Source organism: Podarcis bocagei (genome assembly GCF_964188305.1).
Source record: "Podarcis bocagei genome assembly, chromosome: 4".
Lineage (NCBI taxonomy): Eukaryota > Metazoa > Chordata > Lepidosauria > Squamata > Lacertidae > Podarcis > Podarcis bocagei.
In genome coordinates, this window is record NC_138128.1 from 65801979 (window position 1) to 65822811 (window position 20833).

A 20833-nucleotide genomic window follows, 5' to 3' on the forward strand; every position below is an offset into this window, starting at 1 on the left:
CCACATACTTCAGCTACATTGTTTTCATTGTGTCACCTTTCGTTATCTCAAATCATTAAAAATATTTTATAGTCTGCATTTTTGTGATTGAATATGTCTACTCAGGTTTTACAACTGATATATCAGATTTATGAAATAGAATCTGTTTATTAAACTACATTAGATACAATGGTGCAGTTCAGATGCAATGCTAAACCAACGCAGCACTTCTAAAGAAGCAGAAATTTACCTCTTAAACCATGTTGCAGATGGCAATAGCAAAAATGAAATATTTTAAATAGCATATTAATATATAAATGTGCATTTTTATGTCTAAACCAAACTTTCTATACTAGTCAAGATGACATATACTTCAGACACAAAGTGTGGCAGTGAAGAGTATATATTGAAAGAAGCGGAGAAATAGAAGTTATTCTTCAGTAAATGTTCTGCTTCTAGATTTAAAATGTGCTTAGTGCTTTCATGTTAGTAAAGGATAAGCATGAGATTAAAGACTGTTTTACTTTTTAAGGTGAAGTTGATCCCAAAGAGAGAATAGCACGACAGAGGAAGCTGCTCCAGAAGAAGCTTGGCCTTGATATGGGGGCTGCCATTGGAATGAACACAGAAGACCTGTTCAATGATGAGGATTTGGACTACACTCCTACTTCATCATTTTTTGTTCACAAACCTGTAGGTAAAATTTCAGACTGTTTGACTGTAAAGACTCGATATAACGTTGTAAACAATTAAGTTTCAAATACTATGCTTGTCGTAACTTCAACTTTAGAAAAATATATCACACAGTAATTGATGGAGGATGATATTGAAAGTTTTAGGTGAGGGGGGAGGTCTGTTCTCCTTTAAATTTCAGATAGAAGCTACTTTTACTTACCCAAAGTGGTCCTTTTCCAGTTGTTACCACTTCAGCCGTAAATGCCCCGTGTTGCACTCCTCAAAGAATCCCTTGCTCCTCAGAAGTTATGCTGGGTACAAGAGGCTACAGAAAGGAGGCAGCTGCATGAATAACATTTTGTGTGAGTGGAACTCAAATCATGTTTATGTGGATCTAAGCCAGAGTAACCATTGAGCCTTTGTATCTTTCCAGACTCTTCAAGCTGCTGAGTTGATTGATTCAGAATTTCGAGCTGGTATGAGTAGCAGGCAGAAAAATAAGGCTAAAAGAATGGCCAAGTTGTTTGCAAAGCAGAAGTCTAGAGATGCGGTAGAAACCAATGAGAAGAGGTACTGTATCAATTTGAACATACCATTAAAATAGGACACAGGTGGCACTGTGGTCTAAACCACAGAGCCTAGGGCTTGCTGATCAGAAGGTCGGCGGTTCAAATCCCCGCAACGGGGTGAGCTCCCGTTGCTCGGTCCTTTCTCCTGCCAACCTAGCAGTTTGAAAGCACGTCAAAGTGCAAGTAGATAAATAGGTACCGCTCTGGCGGAAAGGTAAACGGCGTTTCCGTGCACTGCTGTGGTTCACCAGAAGCGGCTTAGTCATGCTGGCCACATGACCTGGAAGCTGTACGCTGGCTCCCTTGGCCAATAAAGCAAGATGAGCGCCGCAACCCCACAGTCGTCCATGACTGGACCTAGCGGTCAGGGGTCCCTTTACCTTTACCATTATAATAAAATATTTTAAAACAGCCTTCTTCAACCCTGATACCTTCCAGATGTTTTCGACTAGAGTTCCCATCAGCCCCAGCCAGAAAGACCAATTTTCATGGATAATTGAAGTTGTAGTCCAAAACAATCAAGAGGGCACCAAGCTTGGAAGACTGATTTACAAAAGTACATCAGTATAGACATACTACAACACTCTCCCTCTATTTCTCAATGCCATTGATTATGAGGCCAAAACAGCACTTTCTGTGTGTACAAAGAAGGTATCTACAAGCTTGAGGAAACCCTAAGGTTTGCGCGAGTACAAAAACCCTAAAACAGCCCCAAGATGGCAGAACATTCTTAATAGCCACAGAATGCTGATATGACAGACGGAGGAATGGAGTATCCTGGGAAAGTTGCCTAGCTGAAATCCTGAAAGAGGACTCTACAGTGCAACAAGATGTCTTGTTAGTTCCTTTTCAGTACTCCCAGTGCCATGTGTATATCTTGAACCTTGTCATTCCATTCCATTCTATTCCATTCCATTCCATTGCAAGATTGGTTGGTTGGTTAGATAGATATAGATAAGACTGTTTTCCATCTAACTTACATTAATCGTGCATGTCCTGCATCCTTTACATTAAAGAGGATGTATCCCTTTGTTTCTGTCTATGATTTATAGCTAGCCTAGCAGCTGCCTACAAGTTAATAATGGCATTTTTTATTTCATGTAGTAAAATAATACCAAGGAATCTAGTGATAAATCAAAGCCAATCTTTTTTCTTATATTTTCAAATATAATACTGTTAAGTTTCTGATTTGGAAGCATTCCCATTCAATATATTTGCACCTGCATGCCCAAATTTTCCAATAGTTGCTCTGTGAGGAGTCTTAGACACTTTCATTTAAAATCGTCAATCTTTAAATGCTAATAGTGAGTACAGTAACTTATGTGACAAGTAACTGACACTTAAACATTTCATTGTTCTTTGTAGCAATGATAGCACTGATGGTGAGCCTGATGAAAAGAGAAGAAAAATTGCAAATGTTATCATCAGTCAACCTGCAACTGACTCCAGACTTTTGGTAGAGAATATGCCAGAAGAGGTACAGTATACCCTCATCAAAATTTGAATTGACAGCAAAATCCAACCTCAATAACTTTGTCCAGTGATTCAGTTGGTGACAGTGGTAATAGTCCATGTTATTTATGTCTCACTTTTAGACCAACGAATGGCCTCTGGAGAGTTTTTGTGAAGAAGTGTGCAATGATCTCTTTAACCCATCATGGGAGGTAAAAATGATAATTTATCTTCAGTTATATTGGGTTGAAAAGAATAGACACTTTCAAGATTGAGTTTGGGACAGTTTTTCTAATCATTTTGTTTCCAATTTATAAGTTATTTGTATTGACACTAACGAATAGTTCAGATCATACCATTAAGTCAGTTCTATTCATTCTGTGCACTTCTAACCATTTTAAGGTAACTTGACATTCAAGACCACTGATGCCCTTTTCATGCATTGGATACAGTGGGACAATTGTGTAGGTTTTAGTACAGAGATGGGGGGACCTTTGCCTCCTCAAGCTCTACATTCCCTTCAGGGTGAAATGGACCATGACATATCAAGGTCTGCAGGCAGGTCCCACTATCCAAATGCTCGTTACACAAAAAATCACTTGCCCAAACATGAGTTATTAGTACCCAACCTCACTATAAAAGGTAAAGGGGACCCCTGACCATTAGGTCCAATTGTGACCGACTCTGGGGTTGCTGCACTCATCTTGCTTTATTGGCCGAGGGAGGCGGCGTACAGCTTCTGGGTCATGTGGCCAGCATGACTAAGCCACTTCTGGCGAACCAGAACAGCACACGGAAATGCCGTTTACCTTCCCGCCGGAGCGGTAGCTGTCTACTTGCACTTTGATGTGCTTTCGAACTGCTAGGTTGGCAGGACAACCTCACTATACACACCACCAATTCAGTTATCCAAACAGCCAGACCTGTGTGTAATACTGTAAGCAAATAAGCAGTTTAACGAGGCTTACTTTTTGTGCTCTGTGGGAGGTGTTTTCCAGAACGATCTGAGAGAGGAGGAAGTGGGGGAGACTGAACAAATAAGAGAGCATTTTTTCCTTCCTGGTTTGACTTTTGCAAGATTTCAGAGGGTTTTCATAAATTGTTTCATCATTTTGGGATCAAAATTCTGTGGTTGGGAACACATTAGAAATTTCCCCATAGGAATCAATGGAAATTGTCAAGAAACGATTTCCTGAGAATGCATTGTTTGGATAGTGAGACCTTCATGTATGTAAATAAATCTTAATCTGTTTTGTGTTTAGATTCGGCATGGTGCAGGTGTTGGACTAAGAGAGGTACTTAAAGCTCATGGAAAAAGTGGGGGAAAAATAGGAGACAGCACTATAGAAGAGGTAAGATCAATATGCAAACCTTGATAATTCATTGTGAGCATTTGTACATTCAGCTGTAGTGCACAGTTCTCAGCTGTTCTTTTGTTATAAAAATAATGAAGTGTGGAGAGAGGTTGCTACAGAAAGCACTGTCATTTCCTGGCACCATCATTATCTACTTTTTGGCACCAGGCAAAAATGTTTGTTTGTTTTTAATATGCTAGCTTTTGGACCTTCATTTTGAGAGTTTTGGGTTTATCTTGGCTCTTCCTTGCCTTTTTTTTGTAGGGTGGGTTATATTAGACCTGCCTTTTGTTTGTTTTAAATTTTTATTGTGTTCTGGTTTTTATATTTAGTTTTAATGTTTGAACTATATAGTAAGTCACTTTTAGTTAACTTGTTGTCAGGAAGCGACTAAAAATGTAAGTAATAATCTTGAATATTTCACCTTTTCAAAATTTACCTTTTTTCTAAACAGATGACTCAACAACACCAAGACTGGCTGGAAGACTTGGCTATCAGGCTTCTTTGTGTGTTTGCATTAGACAGATTTGGTGATTTTGTTTCAGATGAAGTAAGTATCAAACTTTGACACCTTACTTTGCATATGGGCCTCAATTTTCTGATGCCTTTGTTTTATTACGCTGGGTGTGTTTATTTCCCTTTAAACCTTAGGTTGTGGCACCAGTACGAGAGACTTGTGCTCAGACTTTGGGCGTAGTGCTGAAGTACATGAACGAGACTGGAGTTCATAAAACTGTGGCTATCTTGCTAAAATTACTGGCACAGGAGCAGTGGGAAGTGAGACATGGTGGCCTGCTGGGGATAAAGTATGCTTTGGCAGTGCGTCAGGTAATTGGTTTTAAATCTTCAAGGTGCTATTGTTTGATTTCAAAGTCTTGGCTGCTGTATAAAGTGGCATTGTGCCAACATGTGCAATGTGTATGTGAATATCTCTACTGAGCGGTTTTGTGGGCCTTTCCTGCCCTGATCAGTACCCACCAGGAGGATGGAGTTTTGGCTTAGAAATGTGTTCTTTGATGATAAGACTAGGTAATGCTTCCTTCATTGTTAATAATAATAATAATAATAATAATAATAATAATAGAACTTGCAGCGTAGTGTTGGTGTATACTTCACCCCTTAAGACAGAAATAGAAAGGTTCCCCACTTTGAGAGGTGGGCAGAAAAACGTTCCTTTATTGTTTCCCACATGCACATCTCCCGGATACTTACTAATAGGATGTTAGGAACTCCAGCAGGCCAATGCTCCCTCCCCTCTTTCTTTTTATCCAGCTGTCACCCTAACATACCATGTCCCAACCGTAGATATTATTCATAGACTCACACAGTCTGCCTGAGCTTTGGCCCCTTGGTCTCTCCTTGTTGAGCTCAAATTTCTATCAGAATTCTGTTGCTCCTGGAAGTTTGCAGGTATTTGTCACCCTGTTCTGTTCTGTTTTGTTGTTTTCTTAGTGTTCTCGTGACTTGCATACTTCTGTGTCCCTAGAAAATATTGTGTGTATGTTGAAACTATTACCTTATATTTTGAGTGACTCCATTTCAGAATGATAGACACTCAGCTTACTTGTATCTGCTGTTAGGCAGAATGATGCTAAATTACCTAAAGTGAAAATAGCCTATGTGTGCTTGAAAAGGAACAGTCATCCTGCCTACAGGCTTAGAATTTGCTTTGACCGTTGATCTTCAGCTTAAGGATTCTTGCTTTTGCAGGACTTAATTGATACTTTATTGCCTAAAGTATTGCCTGCAATAACTGAAGGCCTGCAAGACTTGGATGATGACGTTAGAGCTGTTGCTGCAGCATCTTTAGTACCAGTTGTGGAAAGCCTTGTGCATCTTCAGCCACAGAATGTAAGTGGAGCACACTGACACTTAAATGTTTTGCTACCCTTCTGAAGGAAAAACCAAGTCTTAGGAATCCATGTTTTATGAAACCCTCTTCACCTCATGTATTTTTCATCTCTGTGTCTATAATCTAGGTTCCCTTTATTCTTAATGTACTTTGGGATGCACTCCTGGAACTAGACGATCTAACAGCTTCCACAAATAGCATTATGACCCTTCTTTCATCCCTTTTGACGTATTCTCAGGTCCGAAAATGCAGGTATTTTAATTCTTTTCACAATTTTAATTTTTATGTAAAAATACACTGTTTTCAAAATACCTTGTCTTAATAATATGTAGAATGAATTCTACTTGTCAGCATACCTACACAGCAGCACTGATTTTGCTTTATAAATTTATATGAAGACAAACGAATATGAATTACAATGTGATCTTCTTTTTCCTTCCACACTTACCTCAGTATTCAGCAATCGCTCACAGTTCTGGTACCACGTGTGTGGCCATTCCTACACCATACAATATCATCTGTTCGAAAAGCAGCATTAGAAACTTTGTTTACCCTATTATCTACAGAGGATCAGGTGAGAGTTATTTACTTTCTAGTGGTCTTCTAGACATTGGTGGACCCTTTCTAATCTATCAGTTACTTCTTTGTTTATCTTCTCATTTTCCCTTGCTTTTAAAAGTTTCCTCCTATTTTTTTAAGTTGGTTCAAAAGGGTTAGTATTTTATTGGATAAAAATACATTGATGTGGAGTTTTTGTCTTTCCAGTATGGCTTGCCGGGAGTGGGGAGAGTTGTCCCTCCAACTGTATGAGAACTAATTTGTAAACTTCTACCACTCACATATACTGTGTGTATAGCACACTCAAGCGAGAAAGGAATTACTTTTGCTTGCTCTCCAAAACAGTAGCTATATTGCTTTATCGTCCTTAAAAAAAAAAAAAACAACCATTGGTATGCTTATTTGAGAATAAGCTTGTTTTGTTATAATAATCTGCTTTGATAATTTCTTATTTGCTGTTTCTAGAGTTCTGCAGCCTGGCTTACTCCCATTTTGCAAGACATGCTAAGACATATATTTCAGTTCTGTATTTTAGAAAGCAATCAAGAAATTCTGGAACTAATACATAAGGTATGTGCCCTTTTGCAACTTAAATTTACCTTGCCCTGTTTGTAAATCTGGTTGTGTGCGGATGCTGTCTTGTAATGTTCTATCTTTCAGTTTTAGCATTGGTCAAATCTGATTTGTACCATACAGTGTGGAATGCTGTTCCTTAGAATATGTTGGTGAAAACTGTGGATTTATTTTATGTGCACAGAAAAGTCTTAAAGAAATTGGTAATGTAAGATGTTTGAATATGAAGGGTTGTTGTTGTTTTTTTATAATCCTGTTTCTCCTTTTTTTTAGGTGTGGCTTGAATTACTAAGCAAGGCTTCCCTACAATATGTAGTAGCAGCTGCGTGTCCGTGGATGGGAGCCTGGCTCTGCTTAATGATGCAGCCATCACATTTGCCTATTGATTTAAATATGTTGCTAGAAGTGAAAGCCAGATCAAAGGTCAGAAGAGACCTGTATTCCTTTGGGTGGTGTTTTGCTTATTTTGTTGCATTATACTATGGAGTAATCTGAACTGTGCATGTCACAAGCTTAGGCATTTTCTAACTAAATGCTTGCACTTTTTGGCAAGGGCTGCCTCTTACTTTGAGAATCATGGAGCCTGAAACCATTCAAGGCTCACGGGTTGCACCAGAAGGGTTAGTAGTATTGAAGACAAAGCTACGCAATGCGTGTTTTTAGAAATTATATACATAGAGTCAGGATTGTTTTCTAAATACTATTTGACTTGAAAAGGTATTACATTGTAGTGTAAAATGTATCTGTAATGGAAGGCTGCTTTTCTCATATCTGTAGCCCAAATTTAAAAACAAAAGAGTAGCATGTGAAAGCAAATGAGGCTTGCGCAAACAACTTTTTATATCTTGTTCATAGGAAAAGACAGGTGGCAAGGTGCGGCAAGGTCAAACCCCGACTAAAGAAGCAGTACAGGAATATATTGCTGGAGCAGAAAGTGTCGCCGAAGATCTAGCAACCAGGGATTATGTTGTTATGAGAGCCCGGATGATGGCAGCAAAGTCAGTTTATTACTGAAAATCTTAAAACAGCGGTTGTTGTTTTTTGGAAAATCAATGAGTTTATAGACAAGCTATTCATAACATAATTCAAGTTTGATTGTGCAGAACAGTGTGTTACTTGAAGTGTAACTAATATAAAATTGATTGTTGTTCCAGATTGCTTGGAGCACTTTGCTGCTGTATTTGTGATCAAGGTGTGAATACTGTTTCCCAAGAAATAAAGCCAGCTGAATCACTAGCCCAGCTATTGCTTTTCCACTTGAATTCCAAGTCTGCTTTGCAGAGGTTTAGTGTTGCATTAGTAATCTGTGAGTGGGCTTCCTTGCAGAAGGTAAGACATGTACTGCAGTAAAAATGCATGTTTTTTCAAAGTTAAAACATTAAGCTCCAGTTATATTTTTGGAGCAGATTTACATTTTCTTTATGCTGTCATGAGCTGATAAGCAAGGTGCTAATTTTAATGTTGAAAGCATGTAGCTGACAGGGCTGTGTTCAGTACTCCTGATGCACATAGACTGTGACTGAAAATGTATTGCGAGGCATGCACGTAGTGAGAAAACTGCATTCAGAGCTTCTCAGAGATGGAGTAGAGTGGGTGGGTGACTAGCAGTTTAAAAATAAGCCATCAGCTGTATTGGACATGTAGAACTAGTTGCATCAATTCTTTGGCCCCTTATAAGCAGTTGTATATGTAGGAAATGCCTGTTTTTGTAAAAAAAAATAAAAAAAAATTACAAACCCAAATTATTCTTCAAGGACGATGAAGATTGCTTGCACTTAAAATAGCTAATTTGACAGCTGAACGACATGGTGTTTGCTTTCAGGAAAACAAAGAAGTGACTACTGCTGTCCAGTCACGCTTGCTTGGGGTCCTTTCTGAGCATCTGTATTATGATGAAATTGCTGTTCCCTTCACCCGAATGCAAAATGAATGTAAACAACTCATCTCCTCGTTCACTGATGCAAACATTGACATGGGCAGCAGAGTAAACTGCAGTGTGTTTACAATAGATCAAGCGAATGAATTGGTGAGTGACTCAATGAAAGGGCTAGCCTCCAATCTTTAGGTGAGCAGTGTAAAAAAGAGCTTGAGCAGCCGTGGTAGCATACAAGCATTCACCTGTGGCTACACAGAAAGATATTGCCCCCCCATGCATATTACTAATAAATATAGTGTGGAAAGTATTACCAGTCTTCAGAGTGAAATCCCCTTCCATCTTGTAGAGGTGTCTGGCTTGTAGATGTGGACCGTATAAGCAAAGCAAGGCACTTCTTCCTCAGTGCCTCTTTCACCACTAACAGAGCTGGCCAGATCTTAATTTCACAGAAGGGACCCATATTAATCCCCTCACTCCAGGAAAAAAAGTTTCAACAGTTAAATTTTTATGAGAATAACATGTGCACACTGTGTTTTGTAAAGAGTACACTAGTTTTCTTTGATTAATTTTGTTAATCGATGTGTAATTCGTTTCATAAGTATTTGCTGCAGCCACTTCCAATTGCGAGGAAAAGGGATCTGTTCTCATACTGAGATTACAGAACAGGCAGAAGGATATTGAAGTACAGGCACACCCTCATTAAGAGGGTCACATACGGCTCAGCTCATAATCAAGGCCTTCCTTTTCATCATACTTATGAAACTTGGAAACACGGGGAAATGATGCATCAATGTTTAGTAATGGATCTATCTGGACAAAATTTTGTCCAGGGTATTATGGACTATCTCACATTTGCCACTGCCAGTTTTCTCTAGAATGCATTGAGCATTGCAATGGGTGTGCCCAAGCATCTTAACTACTAAGATTTTACCATGGAGGCTTATTTTGAACTTACATGTACTCTTGCCTGCCGTGGCTACTTCTGGAGGTAGAGTGTACAATATCACCTGTTTCGGGGGGGGGGGGGACAAGCAGAAAACATGTATCACCTTCCAGCACCATGTGTAAACAAACCAGCAAACTTTGCTGTCCTTCTTTCTGTTGTAATAGAGCAATGTTGCTTTGGGTTAATTTTCATTTTCTTAGGTCACTACTGTCTTCAATGAAGCTACAGCCTCTCTTGATCTAAATCCTAAAGTTCTGCAGCAGCTAGAAAGCAAACGACAACAAGTCCAAATGACTGTTTCAGAAACAAACCAGGAATGGCAAACATTGCAGATGAGAGTGCATACTTTTGCTGCCTGTGCTGTTGTGAATCTTGAACAACTTCCAGAAAAACTAAACCCTGTCATAAAACCACTGATGGAGGCTGTGAAGAAAGAAGAGAACACGCTAGTACAAAACCATGCCGCTTTGTGCCTAGCAAAGTTACTTCAGCAGTGTACAACAAGATCTCCGTGTCCCAACTCAAAGATCATAAAAAATCTTTGCAGTTCTCTCTGTGTAGACTCACATCTTACTCCTTTAGCATCATGCCCTGCACAACCTCAGAGCAGCCATGAAAATTCAAAAGGTAGGCTATGTGCTATTCTGTGGATGAGTAACTTGGTAGAAGAGAAACCTACAAAGAGACTGTCCAAAACAGCTTGGGGCATTTGAATAATCCTTGACAGACTGGCAAAGCAGTTTTTCCAGCTAGCAATAAAATCAGCATCTTTGCCTGGTACTGCTCATGATGCTTTCTTTGGATTCAGAGTAGGAAAATATTACAGAAACACCTAAAATGGTTTAACCTGGTGGTACCAACTGACCACTGGTTGATCATTCTCGTGTTTGGCACTGTGATTTTTTTAATGAGAGAAATGTTCTTAATGAACAGCAACTTTATTGTATTACGCTTGCAGTGCTTCAAGTTTCCTTATAGGAAGGGAAACATTCATTTTCTGAACATACTTCTTTCTTGGGAATACCATTAGTGTTTGATCCATGGATTAAGTCCCGGTCAGGGCTTCTAGAAGAGATTGAGGAAGTGGATCTTGGGTTTGAGCCTACCCTGATTTACTGTCACTGCGTGGAGAAGAAATTGCTGTCCTTATCTGAACACTCACTCACCCTGGAAGTTTAAAAGTGTTAGAGGAGATCCTATATCCAAGTCCCTCTTCCAGGCAAGGTGGGAGGGAGGAATAACATCTAGACATATCATTTATGTAATTTCTATCTAGAAAGAATGTGCATCTGAATTTCATTGTCCACCCTCCCCCCCCCCATTATGCCACTTCGTTTTAAGGGTGTGCATTTCAAAACAATGGTTTTAGTGTTCTGTTTTGATCTTGCCCCTTTCTTTAATTCATCTCAAGTGTTTATCAGAGAACTGAATTTCCAGACTGTATTTCTAGTCTCTCCTTCATGTCTTTTCCTCTACTCTCCCTTCCCCACCCTCTCAATCCTCTGGAGAGGAAAACATATGTTCCTGGTTTCCCCTCACTGTTTTTTATTAGCATAATTGCGCCCTGGGTGTGAAAAAATGTTTTAATTGCCACCTTTCTTTATTGTAGGATCTAATTCTGAAAGAGATGGGATGCATCATACAGTCACCAAGCATAGAGGTATAATCACACTGTACAGGCATCAGAAAGCTGCATTTGCCATCACAAGCAGGCGAGGTCCTACACCAAAGGCCCCCAAAGCCCAAATTGGAGATCTGCCTACAAGCAGTAGTGGAAATGTAACCACAGAGCTTGACGAAGTGGGTGTGAACTTTTCGTTTTCATTCTTGCGAATGTCGTTGTGTGGTGCTCCACTCCAGGTGTATATGACCCTGTATAGCAAGAGATGCTAATGTGGTGCCCATGCACCCTCACAGGCCTTCCCTGGCACTTTCAGTGTCCCGTCCCACCACTGAAATCAGGCTTGAAAGAAATACCCTGCTGTAGCCAATAGAATATGTGTAGTGAGTGATCAAATACAGCATGTGTCAGCATCAGTTTCTACAGTTTATGAGAAATAGAAAACATAGAGGATTAAAAAGAAAGGACAGAAAAATAATGCTTCTGGCAATGCTTTTCTAGAGTATTTTCCTGGTTTCTTCTATTCACTGGTTAGCACACAAGATGTTCATAAGTTGATTACACAATGCATTGTAACTCTGAATAGGCTTCATTTTTTGAAAGCACAGTTATTTGAGATAACCTGTCTCTGATTAATGATAGTCCATTTGCACACGTAGATATTCAGTAATGAACATACGTGCAACACTGGCCTTGAAAACCATTTTCAGAATCTCATTTGATTTTGGAAATAGTCAACTAGTTGTGAAGATTTAGCAGTTATGCCTGTTCCTTGATCACATGCATTTTCAATCAACAGCCTTTGACATTAATCTGATGCTTGTTCGTATTGTGTTTGTCTCTTCTGGTTATGGTTCTGTTGAGAGAGAAGTGATTTATATCTTGTAGGCCTATATCAGTGGCAATTTTTGCCTCAAAATGTTGCTGATCTTACTTTGTTCTCTCTGTGTAAGTGTGATTGCTTTCTGTTTCCAGCTTGATATGTAGTCTAGGGCAGTCTAATTTATTCTGGGCAGGCTGTATGGTTGGATAAAAACTTTACTTTGCTTCATAACCCTTCTCTTTACCTTATCAAATTCTAGGCTCAGAAGCCTTATGTTGTACAGAGAAGAGGAGCAGAATTTGCTTTATCCACTATTGCTAAACACTTTGGATGTGAAATGGCCGTGGGTTTGCCACATCTCTGGGACACTATGGTCGGTTCTTTAAGGAACAGTATTGACATAGACAACTTTGGTATGTGTATTTCTTAAGGTATAGGTATTCTAAAAGTTGAATTCTGAAACTCTTCTGATAATATGATATTGCTTCTTGTAGACAGAAAAGTGCTGTTGGAAAAGGGAGATGGTCCAGCCCAGGAGTTAGTGAACTCTCTACAGGTTTTTGAAACAACTGCAGCTTCTATGGATGCTCAGCTTCACCCTTTGGTAATTTAAATGTTCTGAATTTATTTCTAACACAATTTTAATTGCCAGTGTAGGTGTTTGGAAATGGATAACATAAGTGATGCTGTTCAAGAATACAATTGGTTGGTGTTTGCATGTTTTCTAAACTAGGAAAAATGCTTCTGCAACAGTAGCTTGCAGTTATAAAGGATGAAGTAAGTTTAGGATATTTGTGTTTAAATCTCTGTTATTTTCAAAGTGAGACCCCAAGTAGTTACAGTCCTCTTCCTAAGTCCCTTGCTGCTATTCTATTCCAAACAACGGCAGCTCCAACAACCACTCACTCATCAATACCACTGAGGTAATTTTCTACACTCTTATTGGTCTGTGATTATGAGATAACAAGATGAGGCAGTATGTTCGCTAAATTACCAATTAAAGCAGAACACCCTTTTTGATGCCTTTGATTTGGAACATAAAACTAGAAACCATCCTAAACATATGCCATAGATCTCCATGTTCATATTGGGCTACTCTTGTTCCCTCTAGTTCCTTGCAGGAACATCGTTTTGTTCAGTTCAGTTAACTCTTTACATTCATCATTTTATTAGGAATGATGCAACATCCTTCATAGTAAACTTTACTGCACAGATAATATGATTTCTCTACAAGAGGTGATATGATACATATACTTTGCTTTTTCTGTTTTTTACTGAAACAGTCTCTTGTAATGAACTTCTTAGTTAAGTTATGGTTGTTCCTTCTGGAAATGAGCCCAAAATATTTTAAGCTGCAGAACACCTAATATGTTCCGATTTTCATTCCATCCTGAATATAAAACTATACACTAGCATTACACATTTCCCTCTTTGTGCAGAAGTTCTAGGAGCCAAGTAGCTTAAAGGCACCTAATGCCCTGTTTGTGATTATGATAAAGTTCTTTTTTGAGTTTATGCAGGTTGCAGTATTTAGCAAAATAGAATACTCACGGTTGGCATTCAGTATGTTTTAAAACAGCTGTGATTTCTTTTTGCAGTTGATCCAGCACTTGCCTTACCTTTGTATGTGCCTTCAACACCCCACCACTGCAGTGAGGCACATGGCTGCTCGCTGTGTAGGTGTAATGAGCAAAGTGGCCACCCTGGAAACCATGCACATTTTCTTGGAAAAGATTCTTCCTTGGCTGGGAGCAATTGATGACAGTACCAAGCAAGAGGGTGCAATTGAAGCTCTTGCCTGTATCCTTTCCTGATTCTAAGGAAGAGGTATTCATGTATGACTTTAAGTGCTGAAATGTAAGTTTTGTGAAGCCTGGGGAGTTTCTTCAAAAGGGCAAGTGCTTCTGCAAGATTGAACTGGAGCAGAAATATTTGCTTCTTACTAGCATGGTATATATGATCACCTGATTCCAGGCTTGGTAGAAGAAAGATATTTTTTTAAGGAAATGCATAATAATTGTTTGAGCTCTAGTCCAAAGCCTGGAATTCTGTATATTGACACTGGATACTCCTGTACAGTGGTACCTCAGGTTACATACGCTTCAGGTTACAGACTCTGCTAACCCAGAAATAGTGTTTCAGGTTAAGAACTTTGCTTCAGGATGAGAACAGAAATCGTGCTCCGGTGGCGCGGCAGCAGCAGGAAGCCCCATTACCTAAAGTGGTGCTTCAGGTTAAGAACAGTTTCAGGTTAAGTACGGACCTCCAGAACGAATTAAGTACTTAACCTGAGGTACCACTGTATAGAGAAAGTGTCCTGGAAACCATTCTGCAACCCACTAACTTTGATAGTAATGACCAGAGACTGTTTCTACCTTGACCCAGGTACATGACTCCCAGTTGCTCATATTCTCAAGCTTTCAGTTCCACAAAGTCATGAGAGTATCTTGCTTCAGTAGTTGAGAAGATCATGTACCTACGCTCATAGTTGCCCAGCCTTGATATGATTCCAGTTCCATCTAAAAAATTTTTAACTGCCACAATTTATGCATTTGGTGAAGGCTGTGCTGAAAGACACCAGAGATCCCTTGACCTTCATGAGTTGTGTGGTGTGAGGATAGCTTGAAGTGTTCTTGTGTGCAGGTTGAAAATTGCATGTGGCCCTTTGAATGGAAGCCAGAATTCAAGTAATGTACAGTTAACACTATGAGAAGTAGCATCATCAGGAGTCCACACATGTCCTCGCTGTGGTTGCCATGGTGAGTGTACCACTGTGTCCTGAAGAACCTGATAATTCCAAGTTGTGTTTCGGGAAGGGGCGGGCAGCAGGAGGAAGAATGCCTCTGATGAGAGGGAAAGGATAACAGCAATTACTGCGCCACATTGATATGGAAGGAATTCACTCCAGCGGATACTTCATGGCTGCGCCTAATACAGCTTTTATCAGGTCTGCTTTCTTTAGCTTATGCAGGGCTGCCTGCATCCAATCCCATGCTGCATCTATGCAACATGAGTCTTCCTCTGACCATTGAAAAGCAAAAAGTGGGATTCCCTCCCCTATATATGCCCCAAAGTTCCACCCTGTTTCCTTTAAAAAAACAATGTTATTTTCCATTAAGATGAATACTGCACAGCATGCTATAGCAATAGAAAATTCTATATTGGTGCCATTTTCTTAGCACTGAGCTGGAAGGTAGTATTTTTAAAATGTACCATCTGACCTGTAAAAGAACTATCTGAAGGGAAAATGGAAAATGTAAGTGAGAAGTTTTCAGGGGTCACAAATATTCATAATTGGACCAGCTGCATCAAAAATACATATTTTCAGGGGGAACAGGGGTTGCATTAGGAAGTGGGAGGCAGGAAAGCCCCATTCCACAAGGGCAACACTGCTCTCAGAAATTAAGATTCATGCATATGTGATTCAGTAATTGCTGTTCAGATGCATTTTGGGTTTAGATAAGACGGATTTATTGTTGTGGAAATGGCTCCAAAACTGGTAAAGAGAAGCTCCTTAATTATTAATCCAGGTGTAATGGAACAGCTAGATGTCGGAATTGTTCCCTATATAGTTCTCCTTGTGGTTCCAGTTCTGGGCAGAATGAGCGATCAAACAGACAGTGTACGTTTCATGGCCACCCAGTGCTTTGCTACGCTGATTAGATTAATGCCTCTTGAGGTAAGTCAAAGTCTTTCATTTTGACTGAAGAGAGTCAGTGAGCGAGCCCTGTAAAAAAGCGTATTGGCATATAGTGATAGAAAGTAGCAGTCTTTTGGTATTGCATCTTATTTAGGTAAATAGGTAAGTTTTGGGATTCAGCAAGTAATGCATTTTGTGTCAGAAATCTTCTCAACTGAATAAAATCAGAAGTTTTAGAGCTTGGAATATTATATTTTACAAATACTTGGATTGAGCATTCACTCCTTGAATTTCAAATGCATTCTTTCATATGATGTTCGATTCATTCTTGATCCTAGCACCTTTCTAGACTTAGATAAATTTGTCTTTGTGCATTTGCAAACACTGAAACTATCTCTATTATGACTGTGAAATTTAACACTGAAAGATCAAGAAACCACTCAGGAATAGCAAGAAACATAACAGCATACAAAGAAGTCAGTGTTGTAGAAAAGATAAATGAGTCCTTTACATTCTCCTCTCTCCTCCCTCACCTTTTGTCAGTTTAAAGGAGGCAGGCTTGAAACTGACAAAGTGGGTGTCTGTGTCACGTAAATCACCGTTAACTCTTGTGATTTTACTGTGTCATAATGCCACTTAAAACATTAATTCTCAATGCCTGGTCATAGTTTAATCTGCTTGGGAAAACACTTCTCTGTACAGTTTGTCCTTCTTGTTTGGTTGCAACATAAGTTCGTCTTTAAAGCATCCTGTACAGACCACTGTGTGGGTTACCTTACACAACAGATCTGTGTATATATACTGTGTATATAGCAGATGGTGCTATATAAATAATGGAACCTGCATGTTAGATGACATAGCTGTTGAGGCTTTGAACACCTATATATCTGCAGAGTTCAGGGGATGTTCTATTTGAACACCAGCACTTCATTGAGACTTACCTTTCTCCCAATTCATAGAATCATAGAGTCAGAAGGGACCCCCAAGAGTCATCTAGTCCAATCCCCTGCAATTCAGGAATCTCAACTAATTACCATATTGGTCCGAATATAAGCCGCACCCAAATATAAGCCGCACCTTTAAAGTTCCAGAGGGGGAAAAGGAAAAAAAGGCAATACCCAAATATAAGCCGCTCCCTTAAAATTCTGCAGGCACTCACACCTGTTCCATTTTACCGTATGTCTGTTTCAGCAGGGATATCCTAAAAGCCAATTTTTGTAAGGTCACGAATTTAACTTTTCATGGTCGGAATTTGGAAAAAAGTAAGGCTTATATTCAGGCTATTATGGTAATTGTTTGTTCTGCTGATTGCTATTTATCTGCCGATTCCTGAGTAGATCATGTAATGGAAGCATCACTATTTCTTAATTGTGAACTGAACACACTTCTGCAGCATTATTTTCAAGAAAATAACTACACTGCAAGGCAGTAGTTTGTTTGAATGTTTAATTCCCATTCTGTGTTAAAAGTCTGAAAGCTGAGTTACTTCAAGTTAATGACACTTTCAAATTATGCTTTTTGTAGAATATTAGTATTGATAGAATTGAAACATGAATTAAAATTAACTTTTAGCATATCATGAACTTTATTTCTTATTTTAATTAAATATGCAAGATACTGTACATATAAATATATGTTTTCTTGTTTCAGGCTGGCATTCCAGACCCACCAAATATGCCTGAGGACTTAATCAAAATTAAAGCCAAAGAGCGCCATTTTCTGGAACAATTATTGGATGGGAAAAAACTTGAAAACTATAAAATTCCAGTACCGATTAAAGCAGAACTAAGAAAATATCAGCAGGTAAATTCTTATGGGAAGTTTTTTTAATTTCAAGACACACATAATTTCCTTATCAAATTTGTCTTGTGGATTGGTTTGAATAGCTTTTATTATTTCAATTTGTATTTTGGAACCTGATATGAAATTAATATAATTTCTGGTCTTCTGAACACTGCTTCCAATCATAATTTTATGAAGACTTGAACATTAAAAAAAAAATCCAATTAATGCCTACCTGGAAAAAAATGCAAGTACAGTGGTACCTTGGGTTACATATGCTTCAGGTTACAGGCACTTCAGGTTACAGACTCCACTAACCCAGAAATAGTACCTCGGGTTAAGAACTTTGCTTCAGGATGAGACCAGAAATTGCACAGCTGCAGTGCGGCGGCAGCAGGAGACTCCATTAGCTAAAGTGGTGCTTCAGGTTAAGAACAGTTTCAGGTTAAGAACAGACCTCTGTAACGAATTAAGTTCTTAACCCGAGGTACCACTGTAGAGTTGTATAGCTTCTACTGATCAAGAATTGTATCTAATAAGATTCCTGAGATTAATCATAAAATACATGAGCAGAGTTGGAAATAAATTCCTCTGTGCAAGCACCGTACTAGGTGGCTTTAAGTTTTTTTTGTACTTAAGACGTTTTAGAAATATTTATCAAATTCTTGGCTCTAATGCATACTTCTGAGTGCTGGCAGTTTCATGAAGTGGTATAACGTTAACATTAAAGTGTCAGAGGTCTGGCTGGGAGGAGAGGACTGAGCTTTTACTTCTAGCAGAATCTCTAAGAAAAGCATTAATACTCCCCCAAAGAGGTGTGGTTACTGGGGAGAAAAATGCTTTTTATTCTTCTTCTTTTTGCTAGATGAGTGGTAAGACTTTTTTTTTTTGCACCAGAATTTTAATGTATTTCAATTTTGCTTCTTGTTTTCACTTTATCTAGCCTACTTGCTGTCTGTTTTTTTGCCTGTGAATGTACTTTAAATGTTAATAATTGTGGAGTCCTTTTTAGGGGGCATAAGAACAGAAGCCTAAATTATGTTCTTCTTCCTTTCTGTTCACAGGAAGGTGTGAATTGGTTGGCTTTTCTCAACAAATACAAGCTTCATGGAATCCTCTGTGATGATATGGGCTTGGGTAAAACCTTGCAGTCCATCTGTATTCTTGCAGGAGATCACTGTCTCAGGTAGCATGCACAATCACAGCTAGTCAGTTTTTACATCAACATATCTGCAGTATAGAAGATGTAACATTTCTTGTGATTTGGTTTTGTTCTCCAAAGGGCCCAAGAATATGCAAGAACTAAGATGGCCGATAGTGTTCCACTCCCATCCTTAGTGGTGTGCCCTCCCACACTCACAGGCCATTGGGTGGATGAAGTGGGCAAATTTTGTTCCAAAGAGTATCTAAATCCTTTGCACTATACTGGCCCTCCCACAGAGAGGGCTAGGTAAGTACTGTAATATATTGTAGAAGCTTGGCTCTAAGATTTGCTTTGTAGTGACAGTTCCTTCTGTTGTGATTATGTGGAAAGTACTAAAAATAAGTGTACAGGTTTATTTTTTGTTTCTGTCTCTAAAATTCTACTTTTTATACTTCATCTTCTTAAGGTTGCAGCACCATGTGAAAAGATACAACCTAATTGTAGCTTCCTATGATGTTGTGAGAAATGACATTGATTTTTTCAGGTAAAAGCTATAGTTCTTCCTGCTATTTTGAAAGATACTGTATGTTTCAAAGCTATTTTAAGTTGATTAGTTGTGTTTTCTTTCCTAGAAATATTAAATTTAACTACTGTATACTTGATGAAGGCCATGTCATCAAAAACGGAAAAACAAAACTGTCCAAAGCAATAAAACAGTTGACTGCCAATTATAGGATAATCCTCTCTGGGACACCAATTCAGGTAATCCCCGCTATCTCTTGAAATAAATAAATGCATGAGAACTGGCCCAGTTTGCCGTAATTAAAAACAATGATTGTTTATCCTATTTTCAGAACAATGTCTTAGAATTGTGGTCACTGTTTGATTTCCTTATGCCGGGATTTTTGGGTACTGAGCGCCAGTTTGCAGCTCGCTATAGCAAGCCCATCTTAGCAAGTAGAGATGCTCGGAGCTCTGGTCGAGAACAGGAGGCCGGTAAGAAGCAAGTTCTGTTGCTTAATGAAGCACTGTTGTTCTTGGGGAAAGCTAATCCTGCTGTGGGTGAGACACCAGAAGAATCCTGTTCTTGTTTAGTGGCTTTGCTGATCCATATGCTCTTCCTTTGGTGGGCATTTGCAGGTGTTCTTGCAATGGAAGCATTGCACAGGCAAGTACTGCCATTTTTGTTGAGAAGGATGAAAGAAGATGTGCTACAGGATCTTCCACCCAAAATTATTCAAGACTATTACTGCATCCTCAGTCCTCTACAGGCAAGTTCCTTGCGCTGGTTTGCATTCCGCTGATATTAGTAAACAACAAACGAGCCTGTTGTAGATCTTCTCAGATCCTATACTTGTTCCAAATTGGAATTTTATTACGTTGTGTCCTGCCTGAAAAATATTGCTGGGGCTTGCGTCCAAGATAACAACATCCTCATTGATGAGCAGTTAGTCATAACTTCTTGGACTCAAAACCGTTTGTTTTTTCTGGACTGTTGAAATAGCTTTTGTCTTGTGCTGTAGTTTATATGTAGTGTATGGTCAATAATAATAATAATAATAATAATAATAATAATAATAATAATAATAATAATAAATGGAAGGGAATCAACAGTGAGGATAGTTAATGCTGCTCTGGTGTGGAGTAAAAGCTTCTGTCCCTCTGGATATGAATACAGTCATACCTCATGTTATGTTTGCTTCAGGTTGAGCATTTTCAGGTTGCATCCCGCGGTGACCCAGAAGTACTGGAAAAGGTTACTTCTGTGTTTCACTGCTCGCGCATGCGCAGACGCTCAAAATGACGTTACGCACATGTGCAGAAGTAGCGAATCGTGACCCGCAGACATGGGTTGCTTTCTTCTCATGTTGCGAACGGGGCTCCGGAACGGATCCCGTTCTCAACCAGAGGTACCACTGTAGTTGAATAGAGTGCCCTTTTCTAAGCATAAGACTTTGGTCTTATGTTAAGAATAAGATAGTTGTGGT

The 20833-nt window shown here is 39.1% G+C and overlaps 1 protein-coding gene across 1 annotated transcript in view; it reads left to right on the forward strand.

Annotated features, from left to right (window-relative positions):
• BTAF1 (B-TFIID TATA-box binding protein associated factor 1) overlaps positions 1–20833 on the forward strand; it is a 38234-nt gene that overhangs the window by 10677 nt on the left and 6724 nt on the right. Inside the window, exons 5-32 of the mRNA XM_081192203.1 lie at positions 512–720; positions 1088–1224; positions 2589–2700; positions 2819–2887; positions 3938–4027; positions 4485–4580; positions 4682–4858; positions 5741–5881; positions 6010–6134; positions 6336–6456; positions 6906–7010; positions 7287–7436; positions 7869–8011; positions 8168–8342; positions 8836–9039; positions 10036–10462; positions 11445–11635; positions 12539–12692; positions 12774–12883; positions 13878–14079; positions 15810–15958; positions 17570–17722; positions 18766–18887; positions 18984–19151; positions 19312–19389; positions 19478–19607; positions 19700–19841; positions 19986–20116. Coding sequence (XP_081048329.1) covers positions 512–720; positions 1088–1224; positions 2589–2700; positions 2819–2887; positions 3938–4027; positions 4485–4580; positions 4682–4858; positions 5741–5881; positions 6010–6134; positions 6336–6456; positions 6906–7010; positions 7287–7436; positions 7869–8011; positions 8168–8342; positions 8836–9039; positions 10036–10462; positions 11445–11635; positions 12539–12692; positions 12774–12883; positions 13878–14079; positions 15810–15958; positions 17570–17722; positions 18766–18887; positions 18984–19151; positions 19312–19389; positions 19478–19607; positions 19700–19841; positions 19986–20116 — 4211 coding nt within the window. The remainder of the gene's footprint in view (positions 1–511; positions 721–1087; positions 1225–2588; positions 2701–2818; positions 2888–3937; positions 4028–4484; positions 4581–4681; positions 4859–5740; positions 5882–6009; positions 6135–6335; positions 6457–6905; positions 7011–7286; positions 7437–7868; positions 8012–8167; positions 8343–8835; positions 9040–10035; positions 10463–11444; positions 11636–12538; positions 12693–12773; positions 12884–13877; positions 14080–15809; positions 15959–17569; positions 17723–18765; positions 18888–18983; positions 19152–19311; positions 19390–19477; positions 19608–19699; positions 19842–19985; positions 20117–20833) is intronic.